Source organism: Narcine bancroftii, chromosome 4 (assembly GCF_036971445.1).
Source record: "Narcine bancroftii isolate sNarBan1 chromosome 4, sNarBan1.hap1, whole genome shotgun sequence".
NCBI lineage: Eukaryota > Metazoa > Chordata > Chondrichthyes > Torpediniformes > Narcinidae > Narcine > Narcine bancroftii.
In genome coordinates, this window is record NC_091472.1 from 238,876,756 (window position 1) to 238,893,585 (window position 16,830).

A 16,830-nucleotide genomic window follows, 5' to 3' on the forward strand; every position below is an offset into this window, starting at 1 on the left:
ACGTGATTTTTGGGCCAAAAAAAGAGCAGGGGGAGGTTGATTATTACATGGGATCGACTATGGCAGGAGTATAGGCAGTATATTATTCTTGTATTCTTAATAAGGGTGTATCAAAGTCACCAAAAGAAATAAATGGATGCATAGTTGGTGTAAAATAGAAAAACAAATACATAGTATTAGATGAAGATGTGCTGAAATTGATCTCTCAGAAATGGAAACAATCGGTTGTCAACCTGATTAAATAGTTTGTTGATAGATGAAGCGTCCTTTTGAGAATGGCAGAAATAAGCCAAATATAAAGTTGTTGTTGTCAATTGATAGTCTTATCCCCAGCAATTAATTTGAAAATGGAGAATAAAGAGCAGTGGAGCTCAACCTTTTTCTTTCCACTCACATATTACTTTAAGTAATCCCTATGCCATCGGTGGTCTGTGATTAGTAAGGGATTGCTTAAGGTGGTATGTGAGTGGGAAGAGAAGGTTGAGAATCACTGCTCTAGACCCAATTGTTACTGAAATATTTTGCTTGAGAAAAATTGTCATTGGCCATTTCCTTTGGAGTTATGAAACCATGCATATAAAGAGTCAATTAGGTACGATTAAAACCGTGGTTTTCCAACTTTTTCTTTCCACCCACATACTAACTTAAGCAATCCATTACTAATCACAGAGCACCTATGGCATAGGGAATACTTAAAGTGGTATGTGAGTGGAAAGACAAAGGTTGAACCAGTGATAAAGAGACTGCAGATGCTGTAATGTGGAGCACAAAACAAATTGATGGAGGAACACAGCGTGCCAAGCAGGACCTGTAAAGGCAGATGGATAGTCAACATTTGGGTTGAGACCATGCATTAGGTCTGAGAGTTTAGAGGCAAGATAAAGCAATATAAACAGCTGGGAGTGAGGGGCAAGGCAGGGCTTGAAGGTTAGAGGAACTAGTGGGATGACGGGCAGATGGAGCTGCAGCATGGCGAAGAGGTGAAATTCGTGGGTGGTAGGCAGAAACAGATAAGGATGTAGTGAGTAGAAACATAATTGGAAGCAGACGTTCGAATAAGATAAGTAAGGAAGGTGATAAGTGGGGGGGGGGTGGAATGATGGACAGATGGAATCAGTTTTAGGGAGGTGACTGGGACAGAAGGTTTTGTGTGTGTTAACAGGCAGATGGAACCAGGCAAAGGAAGGAAACAAAACTAGGTGATGGGGAGGGGAGGGGAAGGGAAGGGAGCAATGCAAGGAAAACAAGCTGACTGGCAGGAGGCAGAGAGTGGGGATAAAAGGAGCATTTTCTGGTTGGTTGCCAGTGATCTGAAGTTTTCTTCAAGGCTCAGTGTTGGGACCACTTCTTTTAACGTGAAATGTCAATGATTTGGATGATGCCATTGATGGCTTTGTAGCCAAATTTGCAGATGATACAAAGATTGAAGAAGGGGCAGGTATTGGTGAGGAAGCACCGAGTCTATGGAAGGACAAAGACAGGTGAGGAGATTGGGCAAGGAAAAGGCAGGTGGAATACAATGGGAGAAGTGGATAATCTTTAATACACACAAAATGTATGCACTTTGGTGGAAGGAATGAAACTACAGAACATTTTTTCCTAAATGGGGAACAAATTCAGAAATCAAGAGATGCAGAGGGACTTGGGAGTCCTGGTGCAAGATTCCCAAAAGGTTAACTTGCAGGAAAAGTCAGTGGTAAGGAAGGCAAATGCAATGCTAGCATTCATTTTGAGAAGGATAGAATATAAAAGCAGAGATGTAATGTTGAGGGTTTATAAGGCATTGATCAGGCTGAACTTGGGAGCATTATGAACCGTTTAGTGCTCCTTATCTCAGGAAGGAAGTGCTGGTATTGGAGAGAGTTCAAAGGATGTCACTAGAATCATCCCTGGAATGAAAGGGTTATTATATGAGGAATGTTTGATGACTCCGGGACTATTCTCGCGAGAGTTTAGAAGAATGTAGGAGGATCTTATTGAAGCGGATAGAATACTGAAAGGACTGGATCAGGGGCCATGGAGAGGATGTTTTCTATGGTGGGGGAGTCTGGAATCAGAGTTCACAGCCTCAGGAAAACATTCCTTTAGAACAAAGTTGAGGAGGAATTGTGGTGAAATGAAGTGAATCTATGGAATATTTGTCTGTGGATGGGTGTGGGGGCTAAGTCATTGGGTATATTTAAGATGGAAGTTAATGTTTTTGATTAGGAAGGGAATCAAGGGTTTTGGGGAGAAGGTGGAAAAATGGGGTTGAAAAGCATAGTAATGGAATGACTTTGTTAGCAACTTGATGGGCTGAATGGCCTAATTTCATTCCTCTACCTTGTTGTCTTAATAAAGAGTAAGTGAGGCTGGGACGCCTAGGAAGGAAATTTCAGATATTGGGAACTAAACACATTGTGCCCCGTAATGGAAATATTAAATGTGGGCATGATCTGGAGGCTCGAATCAAAGCAGCACTTCTCTCAGAAGGTTACAAAGTGAAGGAAACTAGAGACAGGGAACAACATGACTAAGGGTGGGGAGGAGAGTGAGAAGTTTAAGATTCAAGTATTGTTCAACTTGGTAGGTGGTTAGGTCATGGAGGGTAAAATGAGGGAGGCACTGGAACAGTCAAGATATAACAAAGACGGGGGTCACGTGATGAGGAGGGAGCAGCTGGATGTTGAACTTTAGAGCTCGTGGACCAAGAAAGCAAAAACAGTTAAAAAAAATAAAGTACAAACACTTAAAATAGCAAGAATAAATAAAAGTTCCTACGCAACAAAAATGGTGAGGAAAAACACTAATCAAATAAAAGCAGCCAGTACGGTAGGAGCTACTGCCAGTACCTGATCCAGCCCACCTTGTGGAGCCCAATATGGCGATGCCAATTCCAGGCCCTGAAGTCTGCGGGGGAAGGAGTCCTGATGTCGGAGACGTGACCCACAGAATGTGGCCAGTGCTCACCACAGCTGAGACCAGCCCAGGGAGGAGAGGCTCCGTAGTTTCTGACTGGTTGTCAGGAGGCAAGGGGCCCACAGAAAGGTTCAAGCCCCAACCCCCCCCAAGGACAGTGAGAAAAGAGTGCCCGGGAGTGGAATACAATGGGCAGCAGGAGCGGCTTGAGGGAGGACATGGGAGACCTTGGCCTTCTGAAAACAGATGGCTGCAGCAGTGAATCCAGCAAGGAGGGAAGTGTTAAGGAGGTTGGAGGCGGCAGCAGGGGGAGACATGATGGAGGCAAGATGGCGTTGGAAAGAGGGAGAGAGGGCATAGAGCACTCACTACACGACATCCTAAATACCAAGGAAAGGTTGGAGAAGAGATTGGCCAGATATTTAAGCAAAAAAAAACAGGGGAACTTTCTAATAAAATGGACAGATGGGAAAATGCCCTAATTGGACTGACAGGAAGCATGACTTAAGTGGAGGAAAAAACTGGGGATAATGAAGAGAAAATAAATAAATTAAAGAGGGGATGCCTCTGGCATAAAATTGATACTCTGGAGAATCATAGCCAGAGGAACACGATAAAAGTTGTGGGATTGAAGGAAGACACAGAAGGGAGGATCCCGTAGTGTTTTTTCAACACTGGCTACCAAAGGTTTTTGGAAAGGAGAAACTGGGAGAATCAGTTGAGGTAGAGAGGGTCCATCGTTTCTTCTTCCCACAGCCAGACCCCGATTAAAGGCCACACGCAGTCCTGGTGAAGCTCCTGCATCACCAGGACCAAGAGAAAATTTTAGGTACGGTGGTTGTCAGGGCAAAAGCAGTGGGGGGGGGGGGGGGTGCAATGGAGCTGGAGGGAAAAATGTGCTATTCTATCCAGATATAAGTGTGGCCCTCCTAAAACAAAGGAAGGAATTTGAGTTAACGAAAAGAATGGCAAAACAGAAAGGGTATGAAGAAACTCTATAAATTTGATTTATAAACTCATATAAACTCTAAAATTTGTAATACTGAAGGACAGAAAAAGTTCCAGTTGGAGGTAAAAAAAAAAGGCCCAACAGTTTGTAAAATAGCCATTTTATAAGGAATAAGTGACAAATGGTTGATATCAATGCTTTGTTGTACCTAAGAATGTTCTGTAAATAATAGCTTGTGGCGGCCCTCTGTGGCAGTGATCAAGCTGGCGCTCTGGGCAGCGAGCGCAACCAAAGGCCAGCAGCCACGGAGCAGCACTGGCCCCAACAAGCGAACCGGCGGGTGAATGACAAGGGCAACTTAAAGGCCAGTGACCCCAAAATGGTGCTGGCCTTCCTGTGCAGCCAACAGACAGGGGCAGCCTGCGGGGAAGAAGGGAATTGTTATGCAGGAAAGTACCCGTACGCAGGAAACCCGCTTTTGTTGTGCATGTTGTGACGTCAGCCAAAGGGGGCCACGGCGGGAACAGTGCAAGTATAAATGTTGGGCCTGAGCCCTAATAAAATTCAGAGTTTAACCTGATTATGTATATGTGCCTTATTTCGAGTAGTGCACAGATAATAACAATAGTTGCGAGTTTAACCGTTTGTTTCATAAACGCATTTGTGGGTGAATTGGTAAAAAGAAAAATGGTCCAGGGGCTCAGGGGGTGAGGGTGGAGTGGTGTGGGAGGTAGATGGGTGCAAAATACACAGCCTGTGGTGAGGAGAGAGGAGGGAGATGGTGACAATGCAGAAGGCGAAGTCACCAGGGGTGGGGAGGATTAAAAGGAGTAGGATACAAGTGGGGGATATATGTGAATTTGATAGTTTGTTTGTTGTATTTTATGCTGTTCTTTTTGTCTTTTTTGTCATTTTTGTCTCTTATTATTTTTCCTTTCCAGGATTTGTTGCAGACTCGGTGGACATTTGTGTCTGGCTGAAGGAAAAGGATTGGGTGGATAGTGGATATGAAGCTGTCGAAGTATGGGGGAAAACACAGACTTGGGAAGAGTCTCTGGGGAAATTGCCAATAATATCAAATATATGCTTTAATGTAAACAGTCTGAATGAAACAGTGAAGAGGAAAAGAGTCTTGGCACACAAAGAAAATGGGGCAGATCTGGCCTTCCTCCAGGAAATATGTTTAACTTCAGAAGTTAAAAAGGGGATGGGCAGGCCAGGTAAGAGCCTCCTCATTTGGTTCTAGGGCAAGGGGTGTGGCAATCTTGATATGAAAAAGTGTTCCGGTGAGAGTCGAAAGCATGGTTACAGACAGAGCCGAGAGATTTGTAATGGTGCACTGTCAGATTCAGAGTCCTGGACCCTAGTGAATGTATATGACCCCAATCTTGATGACAAAAGTTCATACAAGATACCTTCTTGAAACTGGCAGAGGGAAAAAAAACATTCTGTTTGTGGGGCGGGGGAAACTTTAACTTTTGTCTGGATCCTGTCCTGGACAAGTCAGAACCAAAAAAGCAAAAACAAATGCAGCAAGGGCTACCATTGATTTTATGAAGGAGCTGAATTTGATAGAGGTACAGAGGCAAAAACACACAAGGGAGAGGGATTACTTCTTCTACTCGAGGCAACATGCTTCCTACTCTAGGATAGATTTATTTCTGGCTTCAGCCCACACAGAGGGTAAGATCATGAAAACAGAGTTCAACAGCAAGGCTTCTGTCAGAAATTCACCTTTGACATTAATTATAGAAATGCTGGATAAGCAAGAGATGGTGTATAGATAGTGCTTTAATATGTTGCTGTTAAAGAAGCTAGATTTTTTTAGCTTTGTTAGAACATAGAGAGACTTGTTCTATAAGACCAACTGCATCTCAACTCTGGATAAATTTCTCCTCTGGGACACCCTCAGGGCATATCTGAGAGGTAAAATATTTGGATATTGGATAAAGCAGTCAAAAAGGAATACATGAGGGAGGTGGAAGAATTGCAACAGGAGATTAATTTTTTGGAGAAGGACTTTCAACAGTCCGGCTCCAAAGGATAATACAGGGCTCTAACAAACAAAAAAAAACCTGAAATACAATACACTGCAAACATATAGTATGGCCATAATGAGGTCAAAACAAAAATATTACAAAATGGGGGAGAGAGCCCTTAAAGTCCTCTCCTGGCAGTTGAGGGCAGTAAAGGCCTCAAGGGTGATCAAAGCAATACAAACCGGGAACAATAGGATCTCGTACGTCAAAAGAAATTAATGAGACTTTCAGGCAATTTTATGAAAAGTTATATAAAACAGAATTGGCTGGGGGGGGGGGCAGATAAAAATTAATGAGATTCTGTCAAAATTGAAACTACCAAATTTAGACCTAGAAGAACAGGAAGGGTTAGATTTCCCCTTCACAGAGGAAGAAATAGGAAAGGCATTGATTTTACTACAGACTAACAAATCTCCAGGGGAGGATGGGTTCCCACCTGAGTTCTACAAGGAATTTAAGGATTTATTGATACCTCTTTTTATGCAGGTTGTCAACCAGACGATTGAGACCCATACCCTTCCAGATTCCTTTTCGACAGCAATTATTACGATGATTCTCAAAAAAGGCAGGGATCTCCCGTCCTCTTATAGACCAATCTCATTATTAAATACAGACTATAAGATACTTGCCAAGACCCTGGAAAATAGACTGGCAAAACATTTGCTGAAATTAATAAATAAGGATCAAGTGGGCTTTGTGCAAAAGAGGCAGGTGGCGGACAATATAAGCAGACTGCTGAGTATAATGCATCTGGCACAGTCAAGGGATGAAAAAAGTGTAGCTGTAGCCATGGATGCAGAGAAGGCATTTGACAGACTGAAGTGGGACTTCATGTTCAAGGTGCTGGAAAAATTGGGGTTAGGGCCAACTATTATAAATTGGATAAGAGCATCGTACCATTCACCCATGGCTAAAGATGTGACCAATCAGCAAATTTCTTCAGCCTTCCCACTGTCAAGATCTTGTAGATAAGGGTGTCCATTATCTCCAGCACTATTCAAACTAACTATGGACCTTTTGGCTGAGGTCATTTGCCAGGATTCAGACATTAACGGATTTAGGGTAGGCCAGGAGGAACACATAATCAATTTATTTGCTGATGAAGTTCTGAAATATCTGACAGTCCCTGTAAATTCGCTGGCCAGGCTGCCCTCTACTCTGGAAGACTATGGAGAAGTCTCTGGGTATAAGATCAATTGGGTTAAGAGTGAAGTCATGCCACTTAATAAGGGGGATTACAGTCAATATCAAGAGGACAGTAATTAAATATCTAAGAGTTGGGGTGAATAATAACCTAAATAATATATTGAAGCTAAACTATACCCCCTTACTCAGGAGAATTGAGGAGGACTTAAATAGGTGGATGACCTTGCCTATCACACTGGTGAGCAGGGTCAACTGTGTTAAAATGAAGGTGTTCTGTTAGAAGGTTTCTGTGGAATGGCCAGGTAACCAGAGTCTCTATGGAAAAATTAACCTGGGACTTCAGTTTGGGCAGTTTAAGGTTAACAGACTTTAAGAAATATTAATTGGGCAGCCCATTCGAGGTATATCACCTCACTATTTGAAGGGGGGGGGGAAAGTGTACTATCCTGGACACAAATTGGTCTGCACACAAGGGGTGTAAAGGTAGTAGGAGACTTTATTTATAAGTGGGATACTAAATTACTATCTTGCCAAAAAGACATCCCTGTAGCAGGGTCACTATAGTTATAGCTCGAGGTAGAAAGAAGACTCACACATCAACACTGACTTTATTGGGCTGCAGCTCTGCCTTTTATAGGCAGCCAGCCATGTCACCACCGGGGCATGGCTTGAGCGAGCCCAGCTGCTGATTGGTTGTCCTAGATGCGCGACCCAGATTGGACCCCCTGTGATCCGCTGACTGTAATTGGCCAATTTGACTGCTATTCTTGCGGCCTATGGGAGTGGGCATCTCAACCCGCATGCTGTCTGCCCAATCGTCATGTTCAACGACTGGAGTGGGACGCAGGCCGCTAGAGCTCCATATTAAAAAACATTGTTTATAAATGGAACAAAATTAATCAATATGTAGGGTCTAAAGTGGGGCTGTCCCTAAAAATGGCCATGACTTCAAATAGAATAGTCACATTGACAGTGGACAGGAAGATTCTGGACAGCTGGTGTTGAAAGGGGTCAGGTATATTGAAGACTGTTACAAGCGGGTCATCTAATGTCATTTGAGCAACTCAGAAATAAATATGACTTGTCAAGTAAGATGTTCCTCTGCTACCTTCAGATAACATCTTTCTTGTGGGACAAATTAGGTCCATCCATAACCTTACTGAATTGCAGTAACATAGAGACCCTGGTTCGAAAGGGAAATACATGGAAGTTTATTTCGGTGATGTATTTCTTACTCCAAGCAGAAAGCCCTAAAATGAACCTTCAAAAATCAAGGCAAATGTGGGAGTCACACTTAGGAACAACAATTGATGAGCAGTGCTGGTCAGACCTGTGTCAGAGCAGCATGACTGATTACTAATGCACGATATAGGCTGGTGCAGTATAATGTTTTCCATCAGATATATTTTTCATCACCAAAAGTTGAATAAGGCTAAACCAGAAATTTCAGACCAAACCTTTAGATGTGGCATTGTGACAGGAACATTTGTGCACACAACCTGGACATGTACCAAGGTGAGACCTTTTGGGTTGAACTAGGTCAAGTCCTAGAAAAAGAATCATAGGACCCAGAGCCGTTCCTATTAGGAAACATGATGGACACAAGACTTAAGATGAAGCTGTCCAAATTCCAAATCCAATCTGTAATGATCGCATTGGCAGTGACCAGGAATTGCATAGCAGCTACCTGGAAATCTTACTCCTACTTGGACATTGCGTACTGGAATACAGAAATGCAAAGTTGTATTCCCCTGGAGAAAATTACCTATAACTTAAGGAAAAGATATAACACCTTCCTAAAAAAATTGGTAACCATATTTAAATTATATAGGGGCACAGTCACAGTGTGGTCCTGCGTGTCTCGCCATCCTGCCTTCCCCATCTATCCTTCTACCAATTAAGTAAAGTCAAGAAAAATGCAACAGCCTAAGTGCTGGGTGTCGGGCCGTGACAAATCCCTGATGTGCTCCCTACCTTTGTTGTGGGTGTCTTGAATGTTGTGCGTAACTATGGACTGTTGAGTGTGGGAGAAGAGGGAAAATGGCTCGGACTCCATGGAAAATTTTGTATATAATTGATAACTCTAATTTGTAATTGATTACTGGAAACAGTTTGAAAATTTATAAATTAAAAAATTCCAAAACACAAAGACATATATGAGCACTTCAGTGCATATAACCTGAGGCAAGGGCAGAAACCTTCTCTATCTATACCAGCAGTTTCCCTTAATCTGGGAAGAAAAAACACCAGTCAAATCATCTAAGTTATTCACATTGTATATGCAAGGATCGACAACGAGATAGACAACAGACTCGCCAAGGCAAATAGCGCCTTCGGAAGACTACACAAAAGAGTCTGGAAAAACAACCAACTGAAAAACCTCACAAAGATTAGGGTATACAGAGCCGTTGTCATACCCACACTCCTGTTCGGCTCCGAATCATGGGTCCTCTACGGGCATCACCTACGGTTCCTAGAACGCTTCCACCAGCGTTGTCTCCGCTCCATCCTCAACATTCATTGGAGCGACTTCATCTCCAACATCGAAGTACTTGAGATGGCAGAGGCCGACAGCATCGAATCCACGCTGCTGAAGATCCAACTGCTCTGGGTAGGTCACGTCTCCAGAATGGAGGACCATCGCCTTCCCAAGATCATGTTATATGGCGAGCTCTCCACTGGCCACCGAGATAGAGGTGCACCAAAGAAGAGGTACAAGGGCTGCCTAAAAAAATCTCTTGGTGCCTGCCACATTGACCACCGCCAGTGGGCTGATCTCGCCTCAAACCGTGCATCTTGGCGCCTCACAGTTCGGCGGGCAGCAACCTCCTTTGAAGAAGACCGCAGAGCCCACCTCACTGACAAAAGACAAAGGAGGAAAAACCCAACACCCAACCCCAACCAACCAATTTTCCCTTGGAACCGCTGCAACCGTGTCTGCCTGTCCCGCATCGGACTTGTCAGCCACAAATGAGCCTGCAGCTGACGTGGACATTACCCCTCCATAAATCTTCGTCCACGAAGCCAAGCCAAAGAAAGAAGAAGATATGGTACATAAAACATAGAACATTGCACTAACACTAAAGGCCCTTCAGCTCACAATGTTGTGCTGGCCTATGCAAATTATACTCCACAACAATCAAATCCTTCCCCACCTCACACCCTTAAATAACCCTTTATTTTACTTACCTATCTAAGAGTCATTTTAATATCCCTATTGTATCAGCCTCCACCTCCATCCCTGGCAATGCATTCCAGGCACCAATGCATTCCAGGCACCCACCACTCTATGAGTAAAAGATGTTCTTCTGACACCCCCCAAAACTTTCCTCCACTCACCTTAAACAGATGTCCTCAGGTATTTGCTATTGTCACCCTGGGAAAAAGGTATTGGATGCCCACCCTATCTAAACCCCCTCATAATCTTATATACCTCTATTAAAATCACACTTCGTCACACCAAAGAGAAAAGGCCAAGTTCTGTACCCTTGCTTCAAAAGACACGTTTTCTAATCGAGGCAACATCCTGTTACATCTCCCCTGCACCCTCTCTAAAGCATCTAGACCAGTGGTTCCCAAACTTTGTTTTAGGGCTGCTGTCCCCTTGGCTCCCAGGCCACATCTCTCACCCCCTCACCCCCTCCCCCCCAAACATACAACAAGTCCAATACACGTATTAGGATGACTACAATACAATGATTTGAAATTAAAGGACACAATTATAGAAATAAAATATGCTGTGAATTAATTGAAAGTTTAAGGCTGGATTTTTCTTTCCCAACATTAAGTTCTGCTTAAATACTATCATTAAATCACATAGCACACTTGACAGAAGTACAAATGCTCTAGTTTCATACCTGCCCTCCTCTTGGTTGATGCTTCAGGTTGTCAATTGATCCAATTTTGGATTTGATATTTTTCAGATCCGGCATTGGCTGGTTGATAACGCGGAGCTGCTTTGGAGTAAGGGGAGATTTTGGAGGAGTGCGGATAATGGCCACCTTCCTTTCTGTGGGCACAAGAATGGGAGATTTGTGTGTGCCGGGTGTTCCGGGAGTGCGGGGAGTCCGGCTACCTGGCGTGCGGGAGTAACTGGGCGGTGTGCCCGGCGTAACTGCAGTAGATCCAGGAGTGGATGGCGTGACAGTGCCGCTTCTTGCTGACTTGGAGCGCGCTGATTCAGAGCCTTTGAAAAATATACATGATGTATATACATATATACATGTACTATATAAAATAGAAACATATCACTTATACATGCCTTGAAATATAATCATTCAGAGTACATAATGAAAATCAATGCTTCTTTCATGAGAATTTATGCAATATTGATGAATAGGTTAAATAAGCATTTCCCCACAGATGCACAATTTGATCATTACATTTGGATAGCCAAAGATTTGAAATTGTATTTTGGTATTATTTCTTAGCCCACAATAGATTTGTGGACCAAACTCTGGAAGTTTATCAGTGCTCTGTGCAACTGAAAATAAAAGACCGTGATATCCATCCAGTCATGGTTCTGAGTGCTCCATGTGAGCTGCAATAAAGGGTAGGTACATTTTACAAAATATTCAGTAGGGTAGAACCACCATTGACTACAGAGTACCTGTATTTGCATGTGCTCGCGATCTGGTCATCCCATGACCCCTTTGGTCATTTCTAGGTTCAGTTCTTATTGCTACATGGGGGTAAAGAACAGACAAAATATGAATGAGGGCATTTATATCAAGTAAGCAATGAAGAAAAGGGGTAATTGATCATTTTGTTTGTAATTTGTACACTGAATACTAGTTTACATTATTTTTTCAAATTCTGTTCTAGAAACTGGCTTGTTCAGATCACGTAAAGACTTGTGTCTCTGTGTTCTCAGGCGTGACCGATCTGATATCCTCGCATTCAAAATACAGAAATTCTGGAGGAACTCAGTTGGTTTCACAGCGTCCATGTTTCAGGCCTGAGCCCTCCTTCAAGGCATGAATTAAAGGCTGGGGAATGAAAGGGGGAAGAATGGGAGGGGGAGGAGTACAGAGAAATAGACAAAAAGTGTTAATTGGATACGATAAGAGGAAAGGTGACCTACAAGTCCGAGCTTCCATCATGATCTTCTACCTTAGCCCCAGTGGCCCATAGGACCGAGCTTCAGTCACGTCTCTACCTTGGCCCTGGCTACCTACAAGACCAAGCCTCTGATGAGGGTCTTCACCTCGACCCCAGTGGCTCACAGGACCGAGCCTGTGATGTAGGTCTCCACCTCAGCCTCAGCAACCCACAGGACTGAGCTTCCATCGTGCACTGATGGCTTACAGGTCCAAATCTCCAACATGAACTCTCATCCTCACCCCAAGCCTCCAATACAAACTCTCATCCTCACCTCAGCAGCCGAGAGAACCAAGCCACCAATACAAACTCTCATTCTGGCCCAGAGGACCTCACAACTGGGCCTGTTGCTTACTCACCCCCCACCTCCTGATCCACCCCATCCTCCTCACCCTCTTTATCCACACCTCAATGCATTCTGCACACACATGATGCTGAACTCTTCTTCCTTTTCCTCCATCTCCATGCCTGCTTCTTCAACCAGGATTCTCCACTACAAACCCATACCTTGAGGAAGGGCTCAGGCTCGAAACATCAGTAATACACCTTTATCTCCTATGGACGTTGCGAGACCAGATGAGTAACTTCACAATTTCTGTGTTCTGACTACAATCACAGCATCTGCAGACCTTTTGTGTTTCACTGATATCCTTGCATCTTTATTTATTATCCTTTTTTACATTTAATGTTTTCATCTGAATTATTGTACTTAAAGAAAATAGTGGCCGGGTGATGTACTTGGGAAAAGTTGAAATGTAAGTCCAAGTGTAGGCTAAAGATCATTTTGCTAACAACTCAAACTGTGATTCTTCTCTAAGAATCTTAATTAATCATTCTTAGATCCTCAATTAGAACAGCTCAGCACAGGAACAGGTCCTTTGACCCACAATGTCTGTGCTAAACATGATGCCAAATTAAACTACATCTCTGCTGCCTCCACTTAATCCATTCCCTCCATTTCTTACATAATCACAAATCTATCTAACAGCCTCTTAAATGCTGCTATTGTAACTACTTCTTCCACTACCCTTGCCTGGGAGATGACCCTACAGGGAAGGACATTATGGCAGTAGACCAGAGAGGGGCTCAGCAGCTGAATCACTCATCCAGGCTGAAGGCCGGCTTGTGGGAACCAGTTATTGGGAAAGTCAGGACAGGGATTCAAGAGGGTGCTGAGGACAAAAAGGGCTCCCGAAGGGGCCTTTGGTGCCAAAAGCTTCCTGATCACATTGGAGGTTTGTAACTGGAAGTTCAGGTTTTCCAATGGATCGGACAGGAGACTGTGTGGCTGCAGAAGTGTGGAGGTGAATCCACGGACATTTTGTGTTCCTGAAGGGACTCTCTTTTGCTTCTCTACTTCTTTTTGGGGACACTGTGCTATGCCAGTGGTACATCTTTGTGTGCCTTTTCAGCATGGAATGTTGATGAATTTTGTGTATTAATATATGACAATAAAGGAATCTTAAATCATACATTTAATCTCCTAAAGTGTAACATTACATTGTCTGGATTAAACTCCACCTGCCCATGACTCTACTTACCTATATCTTTTCAAAGTTCTCTACGTTGTTCATAGCTCTATCAATCTTTGTGTCATCTACAAACTTATATTCTTTCAGTTGTTTCAGAATTTCTGCATATTCTTTGACTACACCACCTTTATATGAGTACTCCAACATGAAACTTCTTTACTAAAAATGCTTTATTGCCATTCCATATGATTGATCAAGATCCCTACGCTTTTGCTCTTTCCCAGAAATACAAATGGATTGCCCTTATCCTTACTTGCTATTCATAGTACGCTACAGCAAAAAAAATCATTCTTCTCCACTTCTGTCACCTCCAGTATAACGTAACTATGCAAATCACCTTCTTCTTTCCTCTGCTTTCATAGTTTAAAGGGAATAATTGACCCCATAATAGTTTGTCCGCATGCCAATCACCAAAAATGTTCCTCCAGTTCCAAATGTCTGTTCCTGGGGAATTCGGGATGATAGAGTCCCTTTACCTGTTCCCTTCCTATTGTCCTTCCCTCACACATTCTTCACTGCAGTTTTTCAAGTGGACATATTGAATTCTATGCTGACAATATAGGTCAAGTAAAATACTGATCAGGTGATAAAGTTACAGAACCTCCATTTGGTCCTCAAGCACGATAGTGAACTTTCAGTTTTCCCACCCAGTACTCACTCTGACCTCTTTGTCTCTGGATTCCTATGGTGATCTACCCAGCCGAATTGAAACTTGCAAAAGCCACAACTTATTTTTCAATTATAGCACTGCAATGTCTTTTAGGTTCAACAGCGAGTTCTGAACAGAAACAGCATTTCCATTTTTGGAGGTATATCTGCACCAGCAATTGGCCCATCCCTTCATTCTCAACTTCTCTTGTTGCCATATTTCTTTGTTTTCCATCCCAGCTGTCATTTACAGTCACATCTGCCAAGCCTATCATGGACCTTTTTTTGTGTCCCTTCCACTCTTCCCCATTTACTTTGATTTAACACCAGTTACAATTTGCAATTCTGAGAGGAGGCCTGTCATATCATATCGTTGTACCCATTCCGGTTCAGGCTTCCAGCACTGCACTACTTCGCTTTGTATCCCACCTCATTTGTTGTCATTAAGTCACAGTTAACAAGATTTAATAGTTGTGCAAATTGAACATTGATTTGTTCTTGAATAAATATACAACAGCTCAAATATCAACATATGACAAGTGAATCACTTTTAAAGTTACATTCTATGGGACTTTCGATTTTTCCATTTTCCTTTTTTAGTTCAGAACATAAAACGCAATTAAGGGCACAAAGAGCCACACTAAATAAAATGTCTACCTTGGAAGCAGGATAAAAAGAACATATTTGTGATGATGGTCTTCACTGGTTAGATCTTCAAAAAACATAAGGCTCAGATCTTACATGATCGAAAACTCAATGTGATGCCCAGGATTCAAAAACAATGTCATCTTTGAGGTTTCAAACAGAAATATGAAAACTAACTTGTTGGTCGCCTTGGTGCAGAATAAACTGGGCTTGTAGCTGGAACAAAATGTGCATCCTTTTCTTCTGGTGGAGCTCGTCGTGCAGTCAAAATGGAAGAAGGTCTCGGCAAAGCTGAACGCTTCTCTGGGCTCCTCCCGGTGGTATCCTGCAGAGAGCAAGGTGTGTCATGTTATCTTATGCAATTCCATGCCACATTCTTAATGCTTTTAACAATAACTTGAAATGGGGCGAAGCATCTGTTCCCAAGGGTATAAGTTGTCTAATCTCCACAAGTTATTCCCACTTCCACCCATATCCCTATACCTTCCAAATGGTGCACACAAACTGCAATTAAAGCATGTTGAGGCTTTAAAAGTCCTTTCTCTATTCCAAAGGATTGGACAGATAATAATGGGTAAACTAACACTGATGACTAAAGTAAAACTATAAAACTCCACATTACAGCGTTTATCATACACCAGCAAAGATTTACATCTCGAAGCACATCAGTAATAAATTACAGCTCAGTGTTAGGCAGTGCTGCTAAAGGGCAGGTGATTTTACAACTTACTGCGCATTCAGCACAGATTACAAGCATCAGCATATTTCCAAGGGAATTTAGTTTACTGCAGTTCACAACCACCTTCATGAAAATTCTACTTCGAACAGAAAATATTCAGTGAAATTTAAATGAAAAAGTATTTCTCCTGTTTTAAGAAGTGATTTTCTAGTATTTTGTCCATGCTTTGATGTAATATAATGATGTTTTCAGAAACAAGGTGGATTGAGAGTGAATGACATGACGGATAAATTAACCCTTCCTCACTAAACAAATAATTCCCAGAAACTCGTGTGAAGGTCAATCTCATGTTGAAACCAATTCCTTATTTTTGGCTAAAAGATCTGGAATTTTCCATGTACAGTATCTCAAGTAAAGGTCGACCCTGTGATGCGAGCAGGAACAGTACACTTTCAGCCATGTGCATAGTATTACAGTAGGTACTGGTAATATACTGTAATTATGAGCTTTAAACAGATTTCACTAAGCTAGTCTGTTGGATGTGATGGATACGAACAAAAGAGGAAGTATAGGAAAATACAACTAAAAACTACGAAACCTTATGTATGGTTTTGGTTGGACTTTGTGTTTTGATAAGCAACTGTGTATTATTACTTTAATTCATCATGGTTTTGTTCTTCATTTGTTAAGAGGTCACTTGAACGTCTGCTACTGATACAGTATTTTGGATTCTAGTGACTTTCAGCTCCTCAAAAGCAGTATCCATGTAATATTCAACCCCATAAATTTAACATTAAAAATGGCCTAGAAAATTTGACTTTTACACGATAATGTACCTAAAAATCAAGAATTTTAAGAGAGGTCAAATCTTGACATCAACAGATAAGTGGGACTGAGAAAACTGTTGGAGCTGTGGGCTAACTATTGCCCTGGTCCCGATGGACATCACATTCAATCTTAAAAATAGAAAGACTTTGGGAAGTCCTGTGAGATTAGAAAATAGATGCATCTCCTTTGTTCAAAATGAAATGGAGTCTGAATGCAGGAAACTAAGGAAGAATTAGCTCTACTTCCATCTGAAAGAAAACAGAACCATTTCTTCAAGCCATCTCATCAGAACAACTTCACAGGATGAATGTGGAGAAGATGTTTCCTCTTGTAGGTCGAGCTAGACCTAAGGGTCACTGTTAAAAA

The 16,830-nt window shown here is 42.3% G+C and overlaps 1 protein-coding gene across 1 annotated transcript in view; it reads right to left on the reverse strand.

Moving 5' to 3' along the window:
- Positions 1-16,830, reverse strand: part of LOC138762445 (microtubule-associated protein 2-like) — a 434,932-nt gene that overhangs the window by 15,146 nt on the left and 402,956 nt on the right. The window contains exons 14-16 of the mRNA XM_069936203.1: positions 15,135-15,282; positions 11,642-11,713; positions 10,890-11,218 (exon numbers count right to left, since the gene is read on the reverse strand). Of these exons, the coding sequence (XP_069792304.1) occupies positions 10,890-11,218; positions 11,642-11,713; positions 15,135-15,282 (549 nt within the window). The remainder of the gene's footprint in view (positions 1-10,889; positions 11,219-11,641; positions 11,714-15,134; positions 15,283-16,830) is intronic.